Source organism: Manis javanica, chromosome 3 (assembly GCF_040802235.1).
Source record: "Manis javanica isolate MJ-LG chromosome 3, MJ_LKY, whole genome shotgun sequence".
In the NCBI taxonomy this organism is placed as follows: domain Eukaryota; kingdom Metazoa; phylum Chordata; class Mammalia; order Pholidota; family Manidae; genus Manis; species Manis javanica.
In genome coordinates this window covers 9,932,864-9,953,895 of record NC_133158.1, presented here as the reverse complement: position 1 = coordinate 9,953,895, position 21,032 = coordinate 9,932,864, and the positions used below count along the sequence as shown (strand labels likewise).

Here is a 21,032-nt window from a genome sequence, read left to right as displayed (position 1 = left end):
CCTAGGTATTTTCAGATGGAAAGGTCTGCTCAATCAGAGGAATGTATCACCTAATGAAAGCAATTAAGGTAGTAATTTATTCAAAATCCTTATTAGCAAAGCAAGGCAAAAAAAAAAAAAAAGAAAAACAGGAGGAAAATTAAGCAAAAAGCAAGCCATATAATAATTTCCTTCACCTCAACTGTCCAGAAAATGCAGGTTCAGATTCAAAAGCCTTTAAGTGTCATAAGGTTCTTCTTCTGTGATGACCAACGTAAGGGTCTCCCAGGCAGGTAGCCTATACCTGGCATAAAGTAGGTTTCTTTAACAAATGATGAATAAAAGGTGTTAATAAACATTTCAATTCGAATAGTGCTTGTTTGGTTTCTTTTTATAACGTTCCAAACAACCCACCAAAGGCTATCCACCAACATAAGTCATTAATTATGACGAGGTATTGAAGCTACAGGATTTTATTTTCCTCTCTCTTTTATTTTCCCCTGTTTTTACAATGAATATTTGTTACACTTCAATAAAAAAAATTACAAAAACAAGATTTAAATGACATTACCATTCAAACAGGAAACAGTGGCCAGGTGCTCCAAGTCACCTGGAGGCCCTGTTGGAAAGCAAACTGGTTCCACTGCTCTGGGGCAGGGGGCTGAGGTCCAGAGCTTCTAAGAAGTTAAAGGTGGACAAACCCAATGACACTTAGATTGCCAAAGATCTATACAAAATACAAAACTCATTCAGATGCCAACGATCCCGGTTTTAAAGAGATGATGATAAAAACCAGGCCTTAAAGCAAAGTAGGCTAACATAAGCAAAGTTTACACGAAAAAATTACTGTGTTTGGGGCCCCAGCCAGATAAAAGGGAAAACTTTACTTGAAAGGTACAGCACTCTGCTGGAAGCGCTTTTGTCTTCATAGTTAAAAACAAATGAAATTGCTTCATATTGATTTTAATTTAAGTTGGAACACTTGCTGTCCAATAATGGCAGCAAAGGAAACAGAGCAGGGAAAACATATGATAAGCGGCACAGCCCGGGAGGCCATCCGACACTCTGTAGACCTCATGTCTAAGCAATAGTTAAAACGTGATAGACAGCATTAGGTGTGGGCAAAATACGTGCCCACACTCACAGCTTTACATTAATCTCATCCCCCGGGGCCTCTTACCATTATGGACTCTTTTTATTATTACTTTTTTAATTCTAGCTCTAAATGTTGTTCAATTAAGTTTTACTTGTTTCCTTACAGATCTGTAGGATTCTCATTTACAAATAAAATCAAGAGAAGCAGTTAAGGCTAAGTGTTATCAGCATGTCTCCTCAAGAGAGGCTGTCCCTAGCACCAAAATAAAAGTCCTCCAAGTCCTGGAGATAAAAAGCTCAAAATGAATGATCAAAAAAAAAGCCAAACAGAGGAACAAAACCATTATTAAAGGACTATTTCAGGTATGCAGGGGAGATGGATCCTGTCCTTCTCAACACACCAAGTTACCTACTACCCCCGTTATGTACCTACAGCTGATACTGGTGTCCTTTGAAAATGACCAAAATCAACCCTTGGTTAACATGGTAGAAAAAGAATGTATTGAAAGGATTTGGGATATCAATCAAGAGCCAAACAATCCGGCTTCTCTGAAAGGGCAAGAATCACAGCAGCTCTGGGATCAGGCAGCAGAAATTGAGAGAGATGTTAGTATTCTTATGTCACCTGACTTAAGCCTCCAAGTCCAGGGAGAAAAGGTGTGACTGGCCTAGCCTTTGTATCATCCTCAAACTGGGGTGGACAAAGTCCCTTGATCAGTAGAAGGTTCCTCCAAGACCATGAAGTCGGGACCAGAGTAGCAAAGATGCTATCAGCAAAAAATGCTCAGTAGGTAAAAAACAAGAGCATTATAATGAAAGTAAGAATAGCCAGCCATGTGCTTACTAGGGACCAGTGCCTTATTTACATTCTAATTTAATTCTTACATCAGCTTTATTAGATAATGACCATTATCCCATCTTATGGATGAGGAAATTGGGGACTAAGGACACAAAGCTCCTCCAGGACAAAGCAAGAAGACCCACCCTGGTCTCAGACTGCAAAACCACTCTGAGGAAGTCACTCAGCCTTTCCCTTTGCTACTTTATTTACCATCTTCACAGACAACAAAATCAAGTCCAAAGGCCTCGGCCTAGCATTCAGGGGCCAGTCAATGTGTCCAATGTTGGTTCCCATGCCTCTCAAAACCCTGCGGTGTCCATGTGCAAGCTAAGTCACTAGTGGCTTCATGCATGAGGAAGCAGCTAAGATACAAGGCAGACATGGGTCCAAGTCCCAGAACGGCATGACTTTGCCCTTGGAATAAGCCTCTTTACCCTCTGGTCAACCACCTTAACAGTCTCATTACTAGCTCTGCTCCCTGGTTTCTCCCCTGCTTCATCTGCATATAAAAATATGCGATCAAAGGTTTATAGAGCATCTACTCGCAGGAAGGTATCCTTCCCATTACTCTACTGATTCCAAACACTTAGGGCCTGAATCAGTATTTTAGCACTTCATTGTATCTTCAGGCTTATACAGCTAAGCAAACTGTTTCAGGGGCTTTTATCTGATCTCCCCAATTCACCCACAATTTCAGAAGCTCCATATAACACCAAGCAAAGTCCTACACACAAGGATTTTCCACTATATTTGACTTGAGCCCATTACTTTCCTTGCAGTAATGTGCAAGAGAAAACCCCTTATAGTTTAATAATAATAAAAACATACCCCTGGACAGCTCAGGCATTCATTTCTCTATGCACTGGAAATAGTAAAGTTTAGAAGACAACAGCTTCCCAAGAGTGAGTCTGGTCATCCTTCTCTTCCCAGCGTCCCAACAGACACAAGGGAATATGGGTAAATTGAACACTGAGCCCATTCCTGCCAAACACAGGCAAAGGCTCCCTAAGTTCAAATTATGCTACTTGCCAGCTGCATTTTGCTACCTTGGCTAACCTGTTCCATCTCTCATCTCTACCGTCCTAGAGACGCAGTGTCTGTCTCAGTCACGCCAGAGTGGTGAGAACAGTGGACTGTAATTCACCACTTCGGCCACTCATGTTGCTATGCCTGCCATTTCATCATTTGTATACTATAATTTATATGAAAATATAATATATTCAGCATTCCCAGCCCCCAAAAATAAGGATATAGCAACTGCCAAGATAAAGAAATGACTCTAGGTTCTCTCATTTACTCTTTGTCCTTTGCCACTGCTGTGTCCCTATCACATTCTTGCAGCCACGTGTTCTCAAACTGGTACGCACAAATCTAAAATTACAGGAGACAAAAAGCCCCAAAGCTGTGAGCAGCCTGCACTCAGAAAGGACTCAAAGGGCACAGAGAAAAAGGATGCTGCAAACCATTTTCTGTTAAAACAAGGGCTGTGCCTGTATAGTAAAACTGATTTGACCTTCCTTCTCACCCTTGAGCTTTCACGGTTGCTGTCTGATTAGCTAGTGTCTGGAACTAATTAACAGGTGTGGCGAGAAAGAAAGAAGAAAACAAACCTTGGCAACTTTCTCTCAGGGAATTGATGTCTCTAGATTTACAACAGCTCCTCTAGGACAAAACTAACAGAGAGAGAGCTTGGTGAGGTGGTTCGTTATTTGGAGTCCAACTACCAGCCTTTAGATGTATCCAACACCATGAAAGAAAAGTTAAAAATTCATCCCTCACATGATTGCTTCCCTGGCTATATACGGTGCCAAAAATGTCATCAACAGAAACACCTGAGTGGACCAAGCACCACAGCCTTGGACAAGTCAGGAGGGTGAGAATGTGTGCTTGCTATGCTCTGGGTCTAAGACAGCAAGAAGGAAACACAGATATTTTCCATCCTTCAAAGACATGACTTCTCTGTAACTACTCAGAAACCTCCATAAAGTAGTACAAATCGTACAGTATACCTTGCAAACATGCCCTCTGCAGACAAAAGGTATAATTATATCCTGTTACCCAAGGTAACTAACTTATCAAGAACTGAAAGGTTTCTGCAACCAAAAGAAAATAATAATCTTTAAGTCGTTTCACTTTATTCTTGGCCACAGTAATAAAACACACCCAGTAAGGTTTTTTTTCCCTTATTTATTTAACACACATATCATTTATTCAGTTTAAAATGCATTCTAGCATTTCATCAATGCTTTGTCAAAATTCATATAAAGAACTGACCCTATTCTATGTACCCCTACAATGGCCAAGAGCAAATGAACTAAGACATTGGTCCAAGTTAGTCTTCAGTCCTCACTCACCTAGCCTTTGCCCTTTTCAGATCTCAGCTATCAGTCTCAAAGTACCCAGAGTTCATTCCAGTTAAGTGCAGTTCACAAGATGTGCAGAGCTAGTTTCATGTATGAACAGAAGCACCCATGCTGTTACTAAAAGGATTACTGGCTTTGGAGGCAGAAACCTGGTTCCACCACTTTTAAAGGTATCTGATACTAGACAAGTTTTTAACTAAGCAGAACTTCTACTTGCACACCTGGAAAATAAGAGGATGAATTTCAGATAAGGTGTGTCCAGCCCCTAGCACAACACCCACCATGCTCATAGTATGGGTTCAAAAAAGGGTGACTTGTTATTAGCCATATGCCGGCATATATTATATATTAGCCATAGAGCCATATGCTGTAAAGACACCTGTAGATGGAACATCAGCAGAATTTCCAGATACCATCCCTCTCCATTTCATGACAGGCTGGGAGGGGAGGTGTTCTTCCCAGAAATCAGTGATTACAGTAGGATACTGGAGTCAAATCCCAGACACAGTGAAAGGACAGGGAGGGAGAGATAGCTGTCAGTAGCGACAGACGCAGGTAATCACCCCACCCCTAAAAAGGGATCTGCCTTGATGACAAAGGAAATACGAAAACTCTGTATAGACAGAAAGGTTTGGAGGACTATTTTCCTTTGTAAGTAAGTCACTCTGAACAACAAGCAAGCAAGCCCAGAAACAGACTCATAAATACAGAGAACAAACCGGTGTTTTGGGGGCAGGGGGTGGGGAAGAACAGGTGAAGAGATAAAGAGGTTCAGACTTCTAACTATAAAATAAATAAGTCATGAGCACAAAAAGTACAGCATAGGGAATGCAATCAATAATATTGTAATAACTCTGGTGACAGGTACCTCACTTATCATTGTGAGCATTTCATGTGTAGAATGTTGAGTATTGTGTTATACATCTGAAACTAACATGGCATTATATGTCAACTATACTTCAATTTTTTTAAAAAGCCACTCCGAAGTCCAGCTCTGCCAAAAACAATGAGTAAGTCCTCAGAGAACTGTTTTTGATCCCCTTCCCACATGGGCACACACAGCTGCTCTCCTCACCTTTCCCTGGGGTTTCCAAGGCAGGCTCACAGTTGGGCCTGAGGACTCACTACTTCTCCGTCAACACCCTAACTTGAAGACTTCACTATCTTGTTTATCCTTCATAAAAGAACTTAAAACTGAAACCTAGATTCTTATCAGCTGTACCACACAAAGGGCATGTGTCCACCCTGCTATACATCTCCTGGGAAGGAAGCATTCCCACCTGAAAAACAAACAGATGGGTTTTCCCAGTTGACCTGCTGCTTCTCTCCCCAGCATCAACACCCTTTTCCAAGTCCTTGGCCTGCAGAGGCGTGCTGACACACAGGACCAATGCTAGAAACCCTCCAAGTAGCCCACACTTTCTGATAAAAGTGTATTCAGTCTCATAACATTCTCCCTATTTTCTACTTCCAAAGAAGTGGCAAGTACAGAATACTCACTCCACTCAGAAGAGCTTTTCATTTTAACATTCTGAAGCAGAAACGAAACACACATCATAATAGGGGGTTTTGAACATCTCTAATACTCTTAACAGGTGCAAAAGCCAACATCCTATCCATCTCACCAAATCCACAGCTGTGTTAAAGTCCAGACCACCGGTTACAACCTGGAGTTCAGCACTGGATCTGGTATGAGCTTGGTTATTAATCAAAAATGGGAACTTGGACCTTAATAAACAAAATACCCAGGAGAGCAGATGCAAGGGCCCAGGATGCTGAGTGAAGGCCCCCACAGTCTCCTCCACCAGGCAGATGGGAAGGAGCACTGTGATGGGTGAGCACTCTTGTCAGGGAGCTCCTGCGGCCCATCTGAAGATCTCCAAGGTCGCTTCTGCCTTTCAAGTTGCTGCATGAGACCGATCGGAAGGCTCAAGGCATCTACACTGCCCTGGATTTCTTTGCACAGCAGAGGTTGGTCTTTTCAACTCAGCTTGCAACCCTTCACAGGTCCCACAATGCATCACCAACTGGAACCAGAAAGGGAGAAATCAGAGCTGGAACTCCATTACTTGCCTACTCAGGAACTGGTAAGATGTCAATGGCTATTATTTTCAACTGCTTACTATTTGCCAGACGTGTGCCAACTGCCTTATATGGCTTACCTCATCTGCTCCTTACAAAACCTCACCGAGCAGGGACTGTTACCTCATTTCACTGACAGGAAACAAGCCCATAAAGCTAAAATGACGCCCTCGTTTTCTCTGACACCAGACTCCAGTGCTTCCCAGTGGGAGCCCTCTCCATCAATGGCCAGTCTCCTGTGGCCCCATGTTTGGACGGGGAAGGAAGAAGACCTCATCATGGTCACACAGGGACTACTACGTGAATCACTCTTCTGGAAAGTGAGATAAGGTCAGAAAGAGCACTCCAGACCAGAATCATCTAATAAGAATACAATATAAGCCACGAATGTGAGCCACATGTGCAATTTTAAATTTTACTGCCATCACATGGAATAGTAAAAAGAAACAGGCCACGTTAATTTTAATAATATGTTCCACTTAACCCAATATATCTAAAATATCATTTCAGTAGACAATCAATGTAAAATTATACAGATAGTTTACATACTTTTTTCATATGTCTCTAAAATCCAAAATTTTATACTTAAAGCACGTATCAATTCAGAAAAGCTATATTTTGTGTGCTCAATAGCCACACATGGCTAGTGGCTACTGGACAACATAGCTCTACAGACATTTCATAGTAAAGAAGCTAAGGCTCAACATCAGAGGGGACCTTTAAGGGAAAAAATTCATATTCAGGAAACAAATACGGGATTTCTTGATGTCATCCAAGTACATGGAATATTACCAAACCACAAATTTAGCAGATGTCAGCTGCACAAAAGAATTCCTTTCACCTTTTATCCCTACTCTCCAATTTCCTTAGCAAAAATAACAAAGGACCACTCCAATTTTGAGAAACAGGCTACTCTAAATGTAACAATGAATTTATTCAAAGTAAACACAAGATACTTTACCAGGTATACACAATAGGGGAAAAGGATCCACTTAGTCAGTCACAGTTTTAAAACCTGCTGTCACCAAGCTAATACTTAACACTTGCTTAAATAGTTAAGAATTCAGAAAGGTGTCACTTCAGTATACAAACAGTTCTAAAAATCCATAATCTGATGCAAAACCTCTGGGCTTTGGAGAAAAAATAAGCAACTAATTTTAGATCCCTAAACTTTCATTAGTAAAGTCCCCAATTAGAATATGATGTAACCATCATCAAGAGATTGTATTTTTCCCCCCTGAATAAATGAATGTGAATCAAATATGAGCCCAAGTCAATTCATTGATAAGGAAACCTTTGCATATGGTCCTTGTTATTGATAGCTGTTCTTTCAGGTCAAGTTCAAAATAATTCTATGGCCTAAAAATTGCTCCTGTAGCAGCAAACCTACCAGAAAGATATAAGAATCCCTTGGGTATGCTTCCCCTTATGCTGTTTTCCAACACTGGCTAAGGCGTCTCAGAATAGCACAAAAGTCCTCTCCCAGGCCAACTCTTGCAAAGCATTCTAAGACCCATTTCAAGCATTAGCAGCAAGAACTCGGTGACTGATTAGCAATGTCTGTCCAGGCTGTGGGAATGAGGACCTTCACCTCAAATGTCAATTTCCAATCCCTGTGTAGAAAAATAGCGAAGTAACAAAGGGGCACGAAGACAAACACATGTAGTGCAGACTTTCACTTAGTGTTTCCATCTGCACTGCACCCAAGGGATATATGACAGGCGTCACAGTTATCACAGAGATACACAGCAAGGCATGCACATCCTACCCACAAAGACAGTATCAGTAATGAGAATACCAAGGGTAACTGTAAATCCATTCCTTCAAGCTGAGGCACACAGGGCAAATTAAAACCTAGCAGGCATCTTTGGTAAATCTCTGTCAAAAGAAAATATTCCCAAGCAGCCAAGTGCACCGAATCCATCCACCACCTATTCTGCTAGCAGAATAGGAGCATGACACTATGCAGAAAGCCAAGTTCAAATTCTGGTTCAGCCACTTCATTAATTGGGATCTTCACTCTCCCTGAGTTCCAGCTCTCCCACCTCTTCACAGGGCTGCACAGTGCTAAGAACATATTTATGCATGCATTCCTTTCATAAATCTTAAGCAATCACTATTAAAAATAGGCACCATTTATAATGGCCTGTCTACCTAATGCTTTTCTGGTGCTTTGCACACACCATCTCATCTCAACTTTACAAGGACTCTACAAGGCTAAACCTCTCATTATCCCCATTTTACAGATAAGAAGACAAAGTAAGTAACTGGCCCAAACTGGTAAGGGACAAAGCTAGTATTCACTAACCTGAACCAACCAGTTACTTAACTTGATGCACAGATCTGCACAATTCAAAAAACATGCATTTGCCAGTAGCCTCTTTCATCAGAACTCATCTATACCAAGTAGCATTTCCCCAAAACCCTGTTAAGAGGTCCCAACACATATAAGAGATATTTCCACAAGCTCCTCTGTTTATCTGGTCAGAGTGCTTACATTTCCCCCAGATTCTGCAGAAATCAATTTTCCCTCCACTTGACGTCATGAATGAAGACAGAAACCTCAAGAATCAACAGCTCCATTATATCAGTTAATATGCTTCAATAACAACAGAGATGTTTCTTTTAAAAAGCACATCCTCAAAAATGTTCAGGAAGAAATCTCATGCCAGTGTTACCCACCCTCTATCACATGAAATAATTTCAGCAGCTTCAGTGCAAATTGACCAATTGAGAAAATAAGGGGCCGATGTCTAAAACTGTCAAGTGATTTCCCACACCCTCCACTCATGGCCTTTGCACTCATGTAAGCAGAGAAAATGACTAGTTTTCAAAAAGAAAACAACTAGTTGGAAGAAGAATAAAATAGGGCAGACATCAGCTGGCCATGTGCTCCCACCTTGGCACGTTTAGGATCACCATTATGCACCGGCCAACATCTTTCTCATCAAGGGCATTTGACAAGGTGGTAAACCAGTACTTGGTCAAGCAAGCAAAAATTGTCAGTTCAGGCGCCTCTTATCCTAGACAAACCTGCCCGAAGCTGTTACTAGGCAATAGACCAACCCTGACCTTCAGGTTCAACAGTCAGCTCAAGCAAATGCTGCTGTCCCTTACAACCTCCTGTCACTGAACAACCAAAGCAGAAATGAGAATGCCTACTTCTGAACCAACCCTAAAGCCAAGGACACTTCTGATACAAATGAACGCCAGACTCACAAAATTCAACCTAAGTTATTACACAACAGGGGGAAAAAAACAGGTTTGTGATCATCAAACATGCCCCTGCTGCACCATCAGACATTTGACCTCTAATTAGACTACCTTGCTTTCAGCAAAAGATACCTTGGTGGCTGACAACAGAAGGTACAAATTTAGCTTCTCATTTTTTACAGTGGACTTCAAACATCATGATAATATATACAGTCTGAATTTTCAAGGAAGATGTTAACCTTGGACATCACACCTCTTAAGAGGAGGCAATATACGAATGTGAGATTTCTGGGGTAAAAAAAACATACAATGATATCAACGTCTTGTAAAAAGTCCTCTAAGTGTTTTAAAGAGCATCTACTCATTCTATCAGTCCTTAAATATGACTACCACCACCTAGACACTAAAGACACAGCAGACAGGAGGAGGAGGATGTCCTGCCCTCAAAGAGCACAGTATAATTAATTAGGCTCTGAATTATGCATGAGGAATTCATGTGAATATACTATACATCATGATAATCACTTAAAAGAACCAGTGCTGGAATTGGAGGAAAAGAATCACTCCCTCCAATCTTCCATCTGTCTATGCCAAGAGCTGGTCACTCTATTCAGAATTCATGCTTCCATCATGTCGTTGTTGCAAACACTCAGATATGTGATAATTCCAACATATATTAGAAATCCCTCCTTGGGCATCATGTGCAAAAAATCAGTGGGTCACAATGTTATGTGAAAAAATTAAGATCGTTAGCAAGGGACCCACTATTATGACATCTCCAAGATGAAGTTACTCAGATCCTACTACACTGGCCATTGTCCTTCCCTCCCCTCTCCTCCTCATCACCCTCCTCCTTGGGTAGTTTGGTAACAAGAAGTGACCAAGGGAGCTAGTTCTCCAATCAACTGAGAGATTTACTTTTAAAAATTGAGCAAGCCAACAGCAATTAAGATCCGCAATAGAAGTCGCCACATTACAGTGAAATATCCAAGCAGCAAGCCACTGGCAGAGCCAAAAAAAGATACAACCCAGAGAGCTGAGCCTCAGCTGTATAGGGCACACTGAGCATTTCAACAGCTACAATACACGTGTTTACATTTGTGTGTGCACACACACACATTTACACACAACCAATCCAGGTAATGCCAAACAAGTAGTAGCAAAAAAAAAAAAACCGAAAAACTGTCCCTCAGGTTGAAATCTAGAAATCCCCTAAACGCTGGTGGCAAACACCTCTAGGGACCAGCTGGGTATTGTAAATAACCGCGGCGGGCCAGGTAAGTGCCCCATCTCAGGGGGCAGCCACTATTTAATTCCACCTTACTGTTGCTGCCACACAAGAATACAAGCCCTAGGTTGCCAAAACTTCCAATTTTTCAGGAGTAACCCAGATTTCTATGGGAAGTCCCCAAGAAGGCAGGAGTTTCCATCTGTTTTGGTCACCACTGTTCCCCTTAGTGTCTAGAATACTGCCTAGCAGGCTGTAGGATATAGGACAGACTTGTTGATGGCATGAATGCAAAACGCCCGAATATTTAACTCAATTATTTCTTTCAACACAGTATGGCCAACAAGAGCACCTGCAGGCCAGATACCCCACATAGACCTCCAAATAACCTGAGTGGCCAGATGCCTCTTACAGAGCTCCAAATAACTTGAATGTCTGCCCTTTCTCTATTTTTCTTTTCCAGAATAAGATCCAGAACTTTTTAGACTAAGTACTCTGAAACCACTATCCCAATCATAAATCACATTAAACAGCTTTAAAAGCCATATATAACTTCATTGACATAAGCAAACCTCCTTTTTTTTTTAACATGGATTCCTACAGAAATAAGGTTTAATATTTTAAAGACAAAAAAAATCTCTTACAGGCATTCCATTAACCAAGATCCACTCTGCCACCTTGTTTGCTACTCCCTGCGTATATTCTGTAGTAAGTTAGCAAGATAATCAGAAGGTTCTTAGCAACTTAGGAAGCAAACTTTCAGAGGAAAGTTAACAAGAAGTGCGCCTCACAGAACACAACACATGCACTGGGCATTTGGCTTGTATGATGCAGACAGGCCACGCCCACTCAAAAATGCCTCAGCCTGGAATCAACAATCCCTAAAATTCCGGATGAGTTTTTGAAGCCATTTAGTTAACGGTTACAAAAGCAACCCCAAAGAAACTGAGGGTCTTGCCTAAATCCCAGAATTGGCTTGGATGACTCCCATGGCTAGTTCTGATCACCAGAGGAAAATTCCAGAACCCAAACTATCTCCTGCCGAGTACAACTCCCTCAGACCTTTTCTTTAAGTTGCAATTCAGAGTCTGCAGCTCACACTTAAATGCTATGTGATATAGTAACAACAGCACATTATTATAACATAATCATATTCCACACCCCAAACAAAAGTTCTCAAATTATAAACGAAACCAATTTAGATCATTCTGAAGAGGAGTCAAAAAAACTCGCCACCAACAAACTCACTCTATTCCACAGCTTTTACTGGCTTATTCAAAAGCTAAAGTAATTTGCTGAAAGGCCATCTCTTCCATGTAACCAAATAAAATACTATAGTAACTGCATTACTTCTTTATTTAATTGTAGCAAATACAGGAAGACACCTTTACTTCCTCTAGTTTCGATACATACTTATATGGGAAAAGTAGGAGGGTTACAAATGCAAGGCTGGGTCTGTCTTTCAATTGGCCTTCCTATATAATTAGGAAAAACAGCTTTCAAACAAACAGCAAACAGTCTGAAATTTAAAAACATCCTGAGATGACTACAGAGACATACTATACCCACCTCCACTTACTATAGGAGAGACACCTTGGACAAGTGGAGACCTCCTCAGCTTTAATTTCCTCATCCTAAAGTGGGGATGTTCAGTTTCTACCTCCAAGAGCATTAAAGGCATATAAAAAGCTCAGGCCAAGCACCTAGATAAGGGACACAGACTTGGTTAGTGTGGCAAGCTATTATAATCATTGTTGCCATTTTAGAGATTAAAAAACCAAGGTCCATTTGCCCAAGATAACCCTGCTGCAATAGACCAAGAGTTCAACCTGGACCATTAGGGTCCTACAGTGTGGTTCTTGAGTAAGAGGTATGTATATCTGGGACTTCCAGACCACCACTACCCAACCCCACTTCCACAAGATCCTGGGTAATTCACCCAAGGCTACCCAGTGAACTAGCCAAGACCACAGCTGTTTTTTGGCCTCCACACTTGCTAAACTAAAAAACTTCAGGAAAAGTGATCTACTTTTTTAAATTTAATAGAATTCATTTATAAGTAGCAATTGCTTTGCAAATAAATCCATTGATGATTCATGACTAACTTGATTCTTGAGAAGTCAATGGTATTTCCTCACTATCTGGAGTATGCTTTTATATTTGCTGAACTGTTTTTGGCTGTGTCCCCTACCCAAATTATTCCAAACTGATGAGTTATCTGATTTAAGTGCACTGTGGAATTCATAAGGCTGCAATGATGTGAGAATTCAAGTGCCTCTTGAATCCATATAAACAGTATGAATTCCTCGAAAGTATACCCACTGCAATATCAATCAACAACTTGGTTCGTTCTCCTTGTTAGAAAAATAGTATCTGCAAACCCCAAGATACGAGCAGTTGTCCTACTTTCTTACATGGAAGTGTTAGATATTCCATGAACTATGCTTTCACTTCTTCTTTTTCAGTTGCTAGATTTTTTTGTTTCTTTTTTAGTTTCAACAGCCGACTGTGTCACTTTGCTACAGTTCAAAAATAGCTAAGTTGGGTAGTTTAAAGTCAGATTTTGTTGTTTGCACAGAAAACCTTCATGCTGATTTCAGTTTGAAAAAAAAATTGATTAGAGGGCAGGTGCTATGCACAGTTCACGGTTCTCTCTCACAGGCTCTGCAGGTCGAATCCAAGAAAACAGGGAGACAGGAACATGACTCTGTTCGTGTTCACACAAGAACAAAATTAAAACACCCAAGTAACTACTGATTGCTTCCTGTTAGTGGCACCAAAGTAAAACTCAGAAATGGTAGTAACAGGCATACCCATCCTTTTCGACTATGACACGGTCCAGAAGGCTTTAGGAAAAGAATCAGCATCCCAGGAAGCAGGACCAAGCAACTTTTTCTTGAAAGGATACCACCACACAGGGATGTCGGCAATTCCCGAGACACGGTAAGCCTGAGGAAAACATTCTTCCCAGTTTAAGCCGGGGAAGTGGAGATCTCCTCACCACGCGAACAGGCAAGATCTCAGACTTCACTGAGGCTTTCTCATTTCTTTTAAAACCTCAAAACATAACCATTTTACAGATTTTACATGCTATGTCCTCATGCCAGTCCTTATTCCTTTTCACCCTCAATAGCAAAGCCATGTACAAAAACCATCATGCAAGTTCACATTTTTTTAATGTTTTTGTTTTTACATACAATTGTCCTCAGTTCCCACTTTCTCTTCCAATATACTCCTACCAAATCTCCTTAGTATACATAACATAAAAACAGGCAATTTATTAAGCACTATATACCATGCACAATGCTAAGTGCTTACCATGCATTCTCATTCAAACCTCATACAGAGCTTAGGAGTCAGGGTACTACCACTATGTCATTTCACAGATGGAAGGAAAAAAGAGAGGCACAGAGAAGTTAAGCAACTTGTCAAAAGCAACACAGCTACTAATGAGAGAAGTAAGCAGGCTCCAGAAACTTTCATGTATTCTATATAACTTTCCATAGTTACCTGGTTTACAAAGAAAATAAAAAATATTAACAAGTTCTAAGTTTCTAAAGGACTTTTCCTTGTCATATGCTGAAAGAACAGTACAGTGACTCTCCAAACTGGTTGACCAATATGACAGTTCTCCAGTATGAAAGCTGCCTCCCACCCCTCTCTCCCGCCCCCCACACTCCCACCTCAAATACAGCACTAACACCACCTAATTCATTAGGAGGCACTCAGAAAAGAAAAACCCAGCACACCTGGAACCTGGTCAGCTCAATATCATTCCTCCACCCAGCCCTAAAATGTTTTCAAAAGTAGTCATTTAAAGTGCTATAGACATAGAAACTTCAAGCCTGCATAGGCGTGGCAAACCATCTCACATAGATTATATATTTTTCTATCGAAACACCAAACATTTTGCTACAAATGAAACCCGGGGAAACGGCTCCTCCAATTACAGGTGTCCCTGCAGGAGAAGACAGAACATGGAGCCCTCTAGCTACTACAGGCAATCTTGCACAACCATCTCTATAAACCTCACAATCCTTTCCATAATAGAAGCAAACCACACATTCATCTGTTACACATTTCAATCATTCATTATAGACTTTCCTCAAAGTGAAATTCACGTATACTACTTCCAGATTATTTTTTTTAAATAGACATTAACAACTGCATGGTATTGGAAATCTGAGACAAAGAGGAACTGTAGGAAAAAGCAGGGAGAAGTAAACAAGGGTTTTTAAAACACACATCATTTTGGAGTGATTTTTTGGTTATAACTCCATGTAAACTCAATACCAAAGAAGTAAGTCAAAGCAAAGTCAGTAAGAGATAACTGTTTTTAACAGCTGTGCGTTTATTTGATCTAAGTGTGCAGAACACTGCCTGGTCCTGGGTCTGGTTCTTTAGAAGCTAGATGGTCATTCCCATTCTCAGACAGGGAAACCAAATTACATGATCTTTTACTGAGGGCCTAATCAGTGTCCAGGCCACCTCGCTCAGTGACTGCTCCCGAATGCCACGAGCAGCTCTCACTGCCTGGTGGGGGCAGGCTGTTCTCTGAAGGACACTTCTCACTTTCTGGAGCCCCCACCCTCCTCAGTAGCTACTAGCTTTGCCAGGATCAAGTTCAGGTGGAGAACTAACACTTCATTGGCTTCCTTCATGTTATTAGATACATAGGACTTTTATTCTCTATACATACAGTCAAAAATGCAGTTTCAGTTATTACGTCCCATCACAAGATAGTGGTCAACCTGTAATCAAAACGCACCAAGGGCTAATGGACAGATTGGGTGGTTTTAGGGGTGGGGGGAATCAAGAATGTTTGAGATAATTTCAGATCTAAGTTTCTCCCATAAGCTCTGACATACGAAATGAGACCACATGAGAAATGTGCCCCAGGATGCAAGTGTTCATGATAGTTTTTTAACATTCCAATTTAGAATGCACACCCACGTTACAATATTTATCCTGCTTAGAAATGGCATTGCATTGTCCTGTGTGTTATGAGGAAAATGCTGAATGGAAATTCAGATTTAAAAAAAAAAAAACGTTTACTGTAACAGGAAAGAGGCAAAGCAACAAAGCACCAGGACCATTTAATTTGCTTCCTCACCCGAGTAAGCCTAATGTGAGTGTCAAGACTGTCCTTTTGGTCAAGAAGTTCCCAGGAAAATGAGGGAGGAGTGAAAGGGTAAAAGGCAGTCCCTAGCATCAGTTGCTCTGGGCCATTTTAAATCATCTAACACAAATGGCACAAGTTCATTCCACTAGTGCACCACTATATAACTGATTCTATTACATTCAGTTGGAAATTTTTCAGAAGAATAGGAAGATGAATCTGAGATTTTGTTTTGTTTTGCTGTATTAAATCATCAGCATTCCCTGTACTGTTCATGCAAACAACAGTAAAATCTTTCATTCAGTGAAAATGGGTCCATAATTAAGGGGAGATGTTCAGAGCTGCACTATTAGTATTTTTTTCTCATTTCAGTCAACCTTTCTGCCTCCAGCCAAGGCAACTCCAGTATTTCCTAAGTCTTTTAGACCTATTTGTATTAACGTTGTAACTTCAACAACTCTGCAATATAAACATTGTTTAGGAGGAAACATCAAAGATTTTATTCCTTAACTGCCTCAGAGAGACTAAGTTTCAAGACTAGACAAAGATTCTTCAGTTTCAAATAAGACACGTGAAGTAGGGGATAACTGCATGATTTCTCACCACACCCAGAAAGAGTAAGACTACTGACTTACAAATATTGCTTTTGCATTTTCCTACGAAGGACATGAAGGATATCCATCAGGACTAAAGCATTTACATGCAAATCCACCAAGAGATGGCTTAAAGGGAGATGCACAGGAAATCAATCATGGATCTTCTGATTCTGACACATTCAAAGTACAGAGCAAAGTGTATCCATCTGAAGTGTTTGCCACATCAGCCTCTTAGATGTAGTGCAATTATGGTACAAAACATATCAGAATCAAAGAGAAGCGTTTCATTCTGAGGGCAGAAAGAGAGAAGAAATCAATTGTTTAAGTTTCTGCTGAATCGCTTACAAATATAAAACATAAAATGTTAACCCTCTTAACCAACATACTCGATATCCTGTTGGTGGCACTTCATTTCTCAATGTAGAGATAGATACCAAGGGCTTGAATAATCTATACGTAAGGTTCTCTGTTTAATAACAAGATGTTGGGGAGCATAGAGTATAGAAGACAAAAGACTTGAGCTGATAATTGGAACTTGGGGGTGGGGGGAGGAGGCATGGTGGTTGGTGTTCCACAGGGACTCATTATATTTTCATATTCTCATTAAATTTTCCACAAATTTTTAAATTCTGCATTATTCAGACGTACGAAAAGAACATACTATGCACTATATCATGACAGGCTCAAGTAACACTTCTGCTCTGGAAGGTGGAAACATCACTTGAAAAGCTAACCGTGATGGGGGCGTCGGTCCCACGCTGCCATACTGTTGTTGAGACTAAGACACTGTTTCCGGTCCAAGATCTATGCGAGGGCTACATTTCCAAAACCCTCCCAAATTACAGCTTCGTCGTAATCCTGAACAGGAGCTGAGAACAAATGCAACTGAAAAGTTGGCGTGAGTCTGAGAGGACAACAAAGTAACAAGGAATTTGGGTTAAGACCTTGCAAGGAGGAACGTAATCCAAACCAGAAGCATTTTTTCCCACACGTCAACCAGATAGACGTTTCCGAGGCTACGGCCGGCAAAAAGAGGGGGTCTCAACGGGAACTCGGGCCCTCGCCCTGCCGAGAGCGGGCAGGAGCCGCAGCGCCGGGCGGAGTCCGCCTCCCCGCTGCAAGGTGCGTCCGCGGTGGCCGCCTCTCCGCTCCCGCCACATCCGCCCCGCGCCGAGGTGGCCGAGCCGGACGAGTGGAGGTGGCAGGGGCCCGACGAGCGGCTCCGGGGCGCCCCCTGAGGTCCAGCGGCATCGCCGCACCTTCGGGAAACGGAAAGCCGGCGTCTCCCAAGGTTCTGACATTTTAACTTGGTCTGCTTTTACGGATGTTGCACTCTTCTCACGCGGCACCTCCCAAACCACCGCCCTTCTTCCCCGCGCCTCTCACCACTGTCCTTCCCTTTCCTACCGCCGTCGGCTCCCGGAGCAGGGAATGAGCTGTTTACCTCTCAGCGTGGGCACGAAAAGAAAACGCGGAAGGCGAAAGCTGTCCAAGCCCACGAAGGCGGCATCACTGGCAGTCCCATTTTGGATTTCAAGCTTCCTCGACACCAAGAGAAAGAAAATCCCGGCCGGCCCACTGACCGCATGCCCCAGTGTAAGGAGAAGGCCGTAAGTGGAATTAGACATTCCTCTTATGTTGCAAAACTTCTCTCCTGCTGCCTTCCACTGCCCCGGTTAAAGCATGACCCTTACAAACCTCCACCCTTCGTACACCTGAGCCCACTCGGCCGGCGAGTCCACGGCGGAGGAGAAAGTCTAGAAGAGGCAGATGACTAACACAAATACTGAGCAGTGCTCTTTTGAGGAGGGTAGGAGGTTTAGGGCTGGGCGGGGGCGGGGGGTAGTTCTCCACACTGCTTCCAGCTTTGGGGAGGCAGAACCCTGGAGGGCAACCCCGAGGCCTCAGGCTGTATGGACGCACGTCCTCGCTGGGCATCGAAGCTGGGTTTCTGGGATGTGGCAGGTGCCCCCTGGGCTTCCGGGGACAGGAGGACGCGCAGAGGTAAAGGGGGTGCCGAAGACAAGACGGTGCTTTGCCTGTCCCCGTGCCTCCAAAGGGGACACTCGCTGCCGGTCTCCGAGCGGGTCCCCGAGGGCAGCAAAAGCGCTGGCGCCCTGCACGAGGGCGCAAGACGGAGCTGGGAGACCCGCTGCACCAAATACCTGCGGCTCGAGCCGCTCAGGAAACAGGCGGCTGTGACCAGGGAGAACAGAAACATGGGGACACACACGTTCCTTTTTTTCCTTGGTTCAGATAAACCCCACCTCTGGGTAGCCAGAGCTGCTGGATGAGAGAGCAGAAAAACGAGGGGTTCCCGTCCGTAGGAGATGAAGGGATGGAAAGGCAAATCGCCCCCTTCTTTCCACCTTTTCCCCGGCTAGGGCAGAGGACGTGGCCTCCACCCCCGAGAAGGAGAGACAGATTCAAGAGAGCTCGGGACTGCAGCCCAGGGGACCTGCAAGAGGGGGTAGGGAGGCAGCCGGCCTCTGCCCTCCAGGAGAGAACAGTGTGATGGGGATCTGCCAGTGGAGGCTGAAAGTGGAGGGTCGCCGAGCCTCACACTGCTGCGTGCAGTGATTTCTTACCGTCATCAGTGACCAATACTGTTCCTGCCTTAACCCCGAACAGGCTGCAAAAGGGCAAAGATGAGGGTAGGCAGGGCGCGCGAGACAGCAAAAATTCCGCCCGGGCACGGACTGCAGGCCAGCCGCCCACCCGGCCCCCAGCCTCCACCCCGGCCCTGCCCCTACCAGAGCAGCCCGGCCAGGGAGAGTTGCGGGGTAAAGGCGCCGCGGACAGGGGCTGGAGGAGCCATGATCTCCCTCAACAGCCTACTCCGTGCCCTCGCACCACTCCCAGGCCCCCGCGCCCGGGAAAGCTGCCTCGCGCGGGCACTCAAGTGCAGCTTTGCGCCCCAGCCCCGAACAGGGGCCGCCCCTCGCCCCCGAGACCAGAACACAGGCTGCTCCCAACAACCCCAGTCCTCCATGGTCAACCTCCAGCTTCCATCCCCCGAACACCATCCTCTCCAAAAGGCCGGGAAACAGCAAAGCAAGTGTCCCTTCTGAGCTCCTTCAATACCCCCAGAGTGAGAGGTGCACCCTGGCCCCCACCCCAACCCATAGAAGCACCCGCCTTTGGCCTCAGTCTCTCCAGTCGCTCCAGAGTTTTAGCTCTCCCGAACCGCGGCAGATCAGCCGAGCGAGTCTCCTTTTTCCCCGACTCCCGCTCACCGAGGCCCCTCAAATCCGAGCAAGAGTAGACCCCTTGGCTCGCCCCAGCCCGCCTCCCAACCATCAGTCGCCCTAAACGCCGCTACAGCCAGCGGCGCGAAAACCCTCTCTCCCCGGGGGCCCGACCCCCACCCCACCCTCTCTGGGGTCCCCCGGATGGGCGCCAGAGCTCGGTGCCAAGGCGACAACTCCGCATCCTCCACGCGCGCCGGTCAGGGCCGCGTCCCTTCGGCGGCCGGCACTTACCCGGGAAGCACACGACATAATGGAGCACGGAACTGGTGATTTTCAGGAACAAAATCCACCAACACGGTTCCAGTAACCTCCGCATGTCCAAAAACGCACATCGAAAAGAGGAAGGCAGGAGGGGTAAACTTGTTGAATAAGTTCTTGCCTCCGTGTGAGCCTCCGCTAAACCTGGGGCTCTTCCCGTTCTCGACCGCTCTGCTGGCCCCCCGTGCTCAGCGGCCCGAGTCCCCCTGGAATCCGGGAAGCCGCCGAGCGCCCCCCGGAAAATCTCAAAAAGTGACCAGGAACGTGGAGCCACGCTGGGGACGATCCTCGGAGGAGAAGGGCTGCTTTCCTTTCAAAAACGAACGAGCCGAGCGAGCAGGGCGAGGAGTCGAAGGCGACAGCGATGCCCCGGGCCCGGGGCAGGCAGGGACCGCAGGAGGCAGCGGCCAACAGCCGAGGATCCCCAACTTGAGTCGGCAGCGCAGCGCAGCCCAAGAGCCTGCGGGCGGCGGCGGGGCTGAGCACGGCGCGGCGTCTCCCGGTTTCAGGCAGGCAGCTCCTTCCAGGGCCCGGGAAAGGAAGGAGGCATGTTTGCGAGCGGGGAAGGGGAGGGGAGAGGAGGGGGAAGCAAAGAGCCCCCCCAAAATAGAAACGACCGGACGAAATGAAGGAAAACACAAAGGATCTCAAAGAGGCGCTGGGGCGAGGGCGCCTTCAATCCATGCTCCTGAAAGTTGTGGCTCCAGCGCAGGCTGGGGAGGAACCAGGAGCGCGGGGCTGGAAACTGGCCATGCCTCCATACAGGAAGTAACATGTGAGCATGGATCCTGGCAGAGACTTTAAAGCCGGCGAACGAGAGAGCGAGCGAGCAGGGAGCGCGCGACGGTGGCGCGCGAGCTCGGGCGCGCGCAAGCCGGGCTCCCGGCGGCAGGCACGCGCTCTTAAAGAAGCCACGCTCTGCTCTCGCCTGGGAGGGCTCCCACAGCTCAGTTCGCTCCGCCGGCGGCCGTGGGGCTGCAGCCTCGGCGGGGGCAGTTTGGGGGCTT

The 21,032-nt window shown here is 44.6% G+C and overlaps 1 protein-coding gene across 3 annotated transcripts in view; it reads right to left on the bottom strand.

The window, feature by feature from the left end:
- Positions 1–20,831, bottom strand: part of PTPRG (protein tyrosine phosphatase receptor type G) — a 624,649-nt gene extending 603,818 nt beyond the window's left edge. For 2 of the 3 annotated variants that reach the window (XM_037019107.2, XM_037019108.2), the window contains exon 1: positions 19,999–20,831. In XM_037019107.2, coding sequence (XP_036875002.2) covers positions 19,999–20,083 — 85 coding nt within the window. In that variant the 5' untranslated portion in view covers positions 20,084–20,831. The remainder of the gene's footprint in view (positions 1–19,998) is intronic. The other variant, XM_037019109.2, reaches the window with a different exon arrangement.
- Between the last annotated feature and the right edge of the window lie 201 nt (positions 20,832–21,032).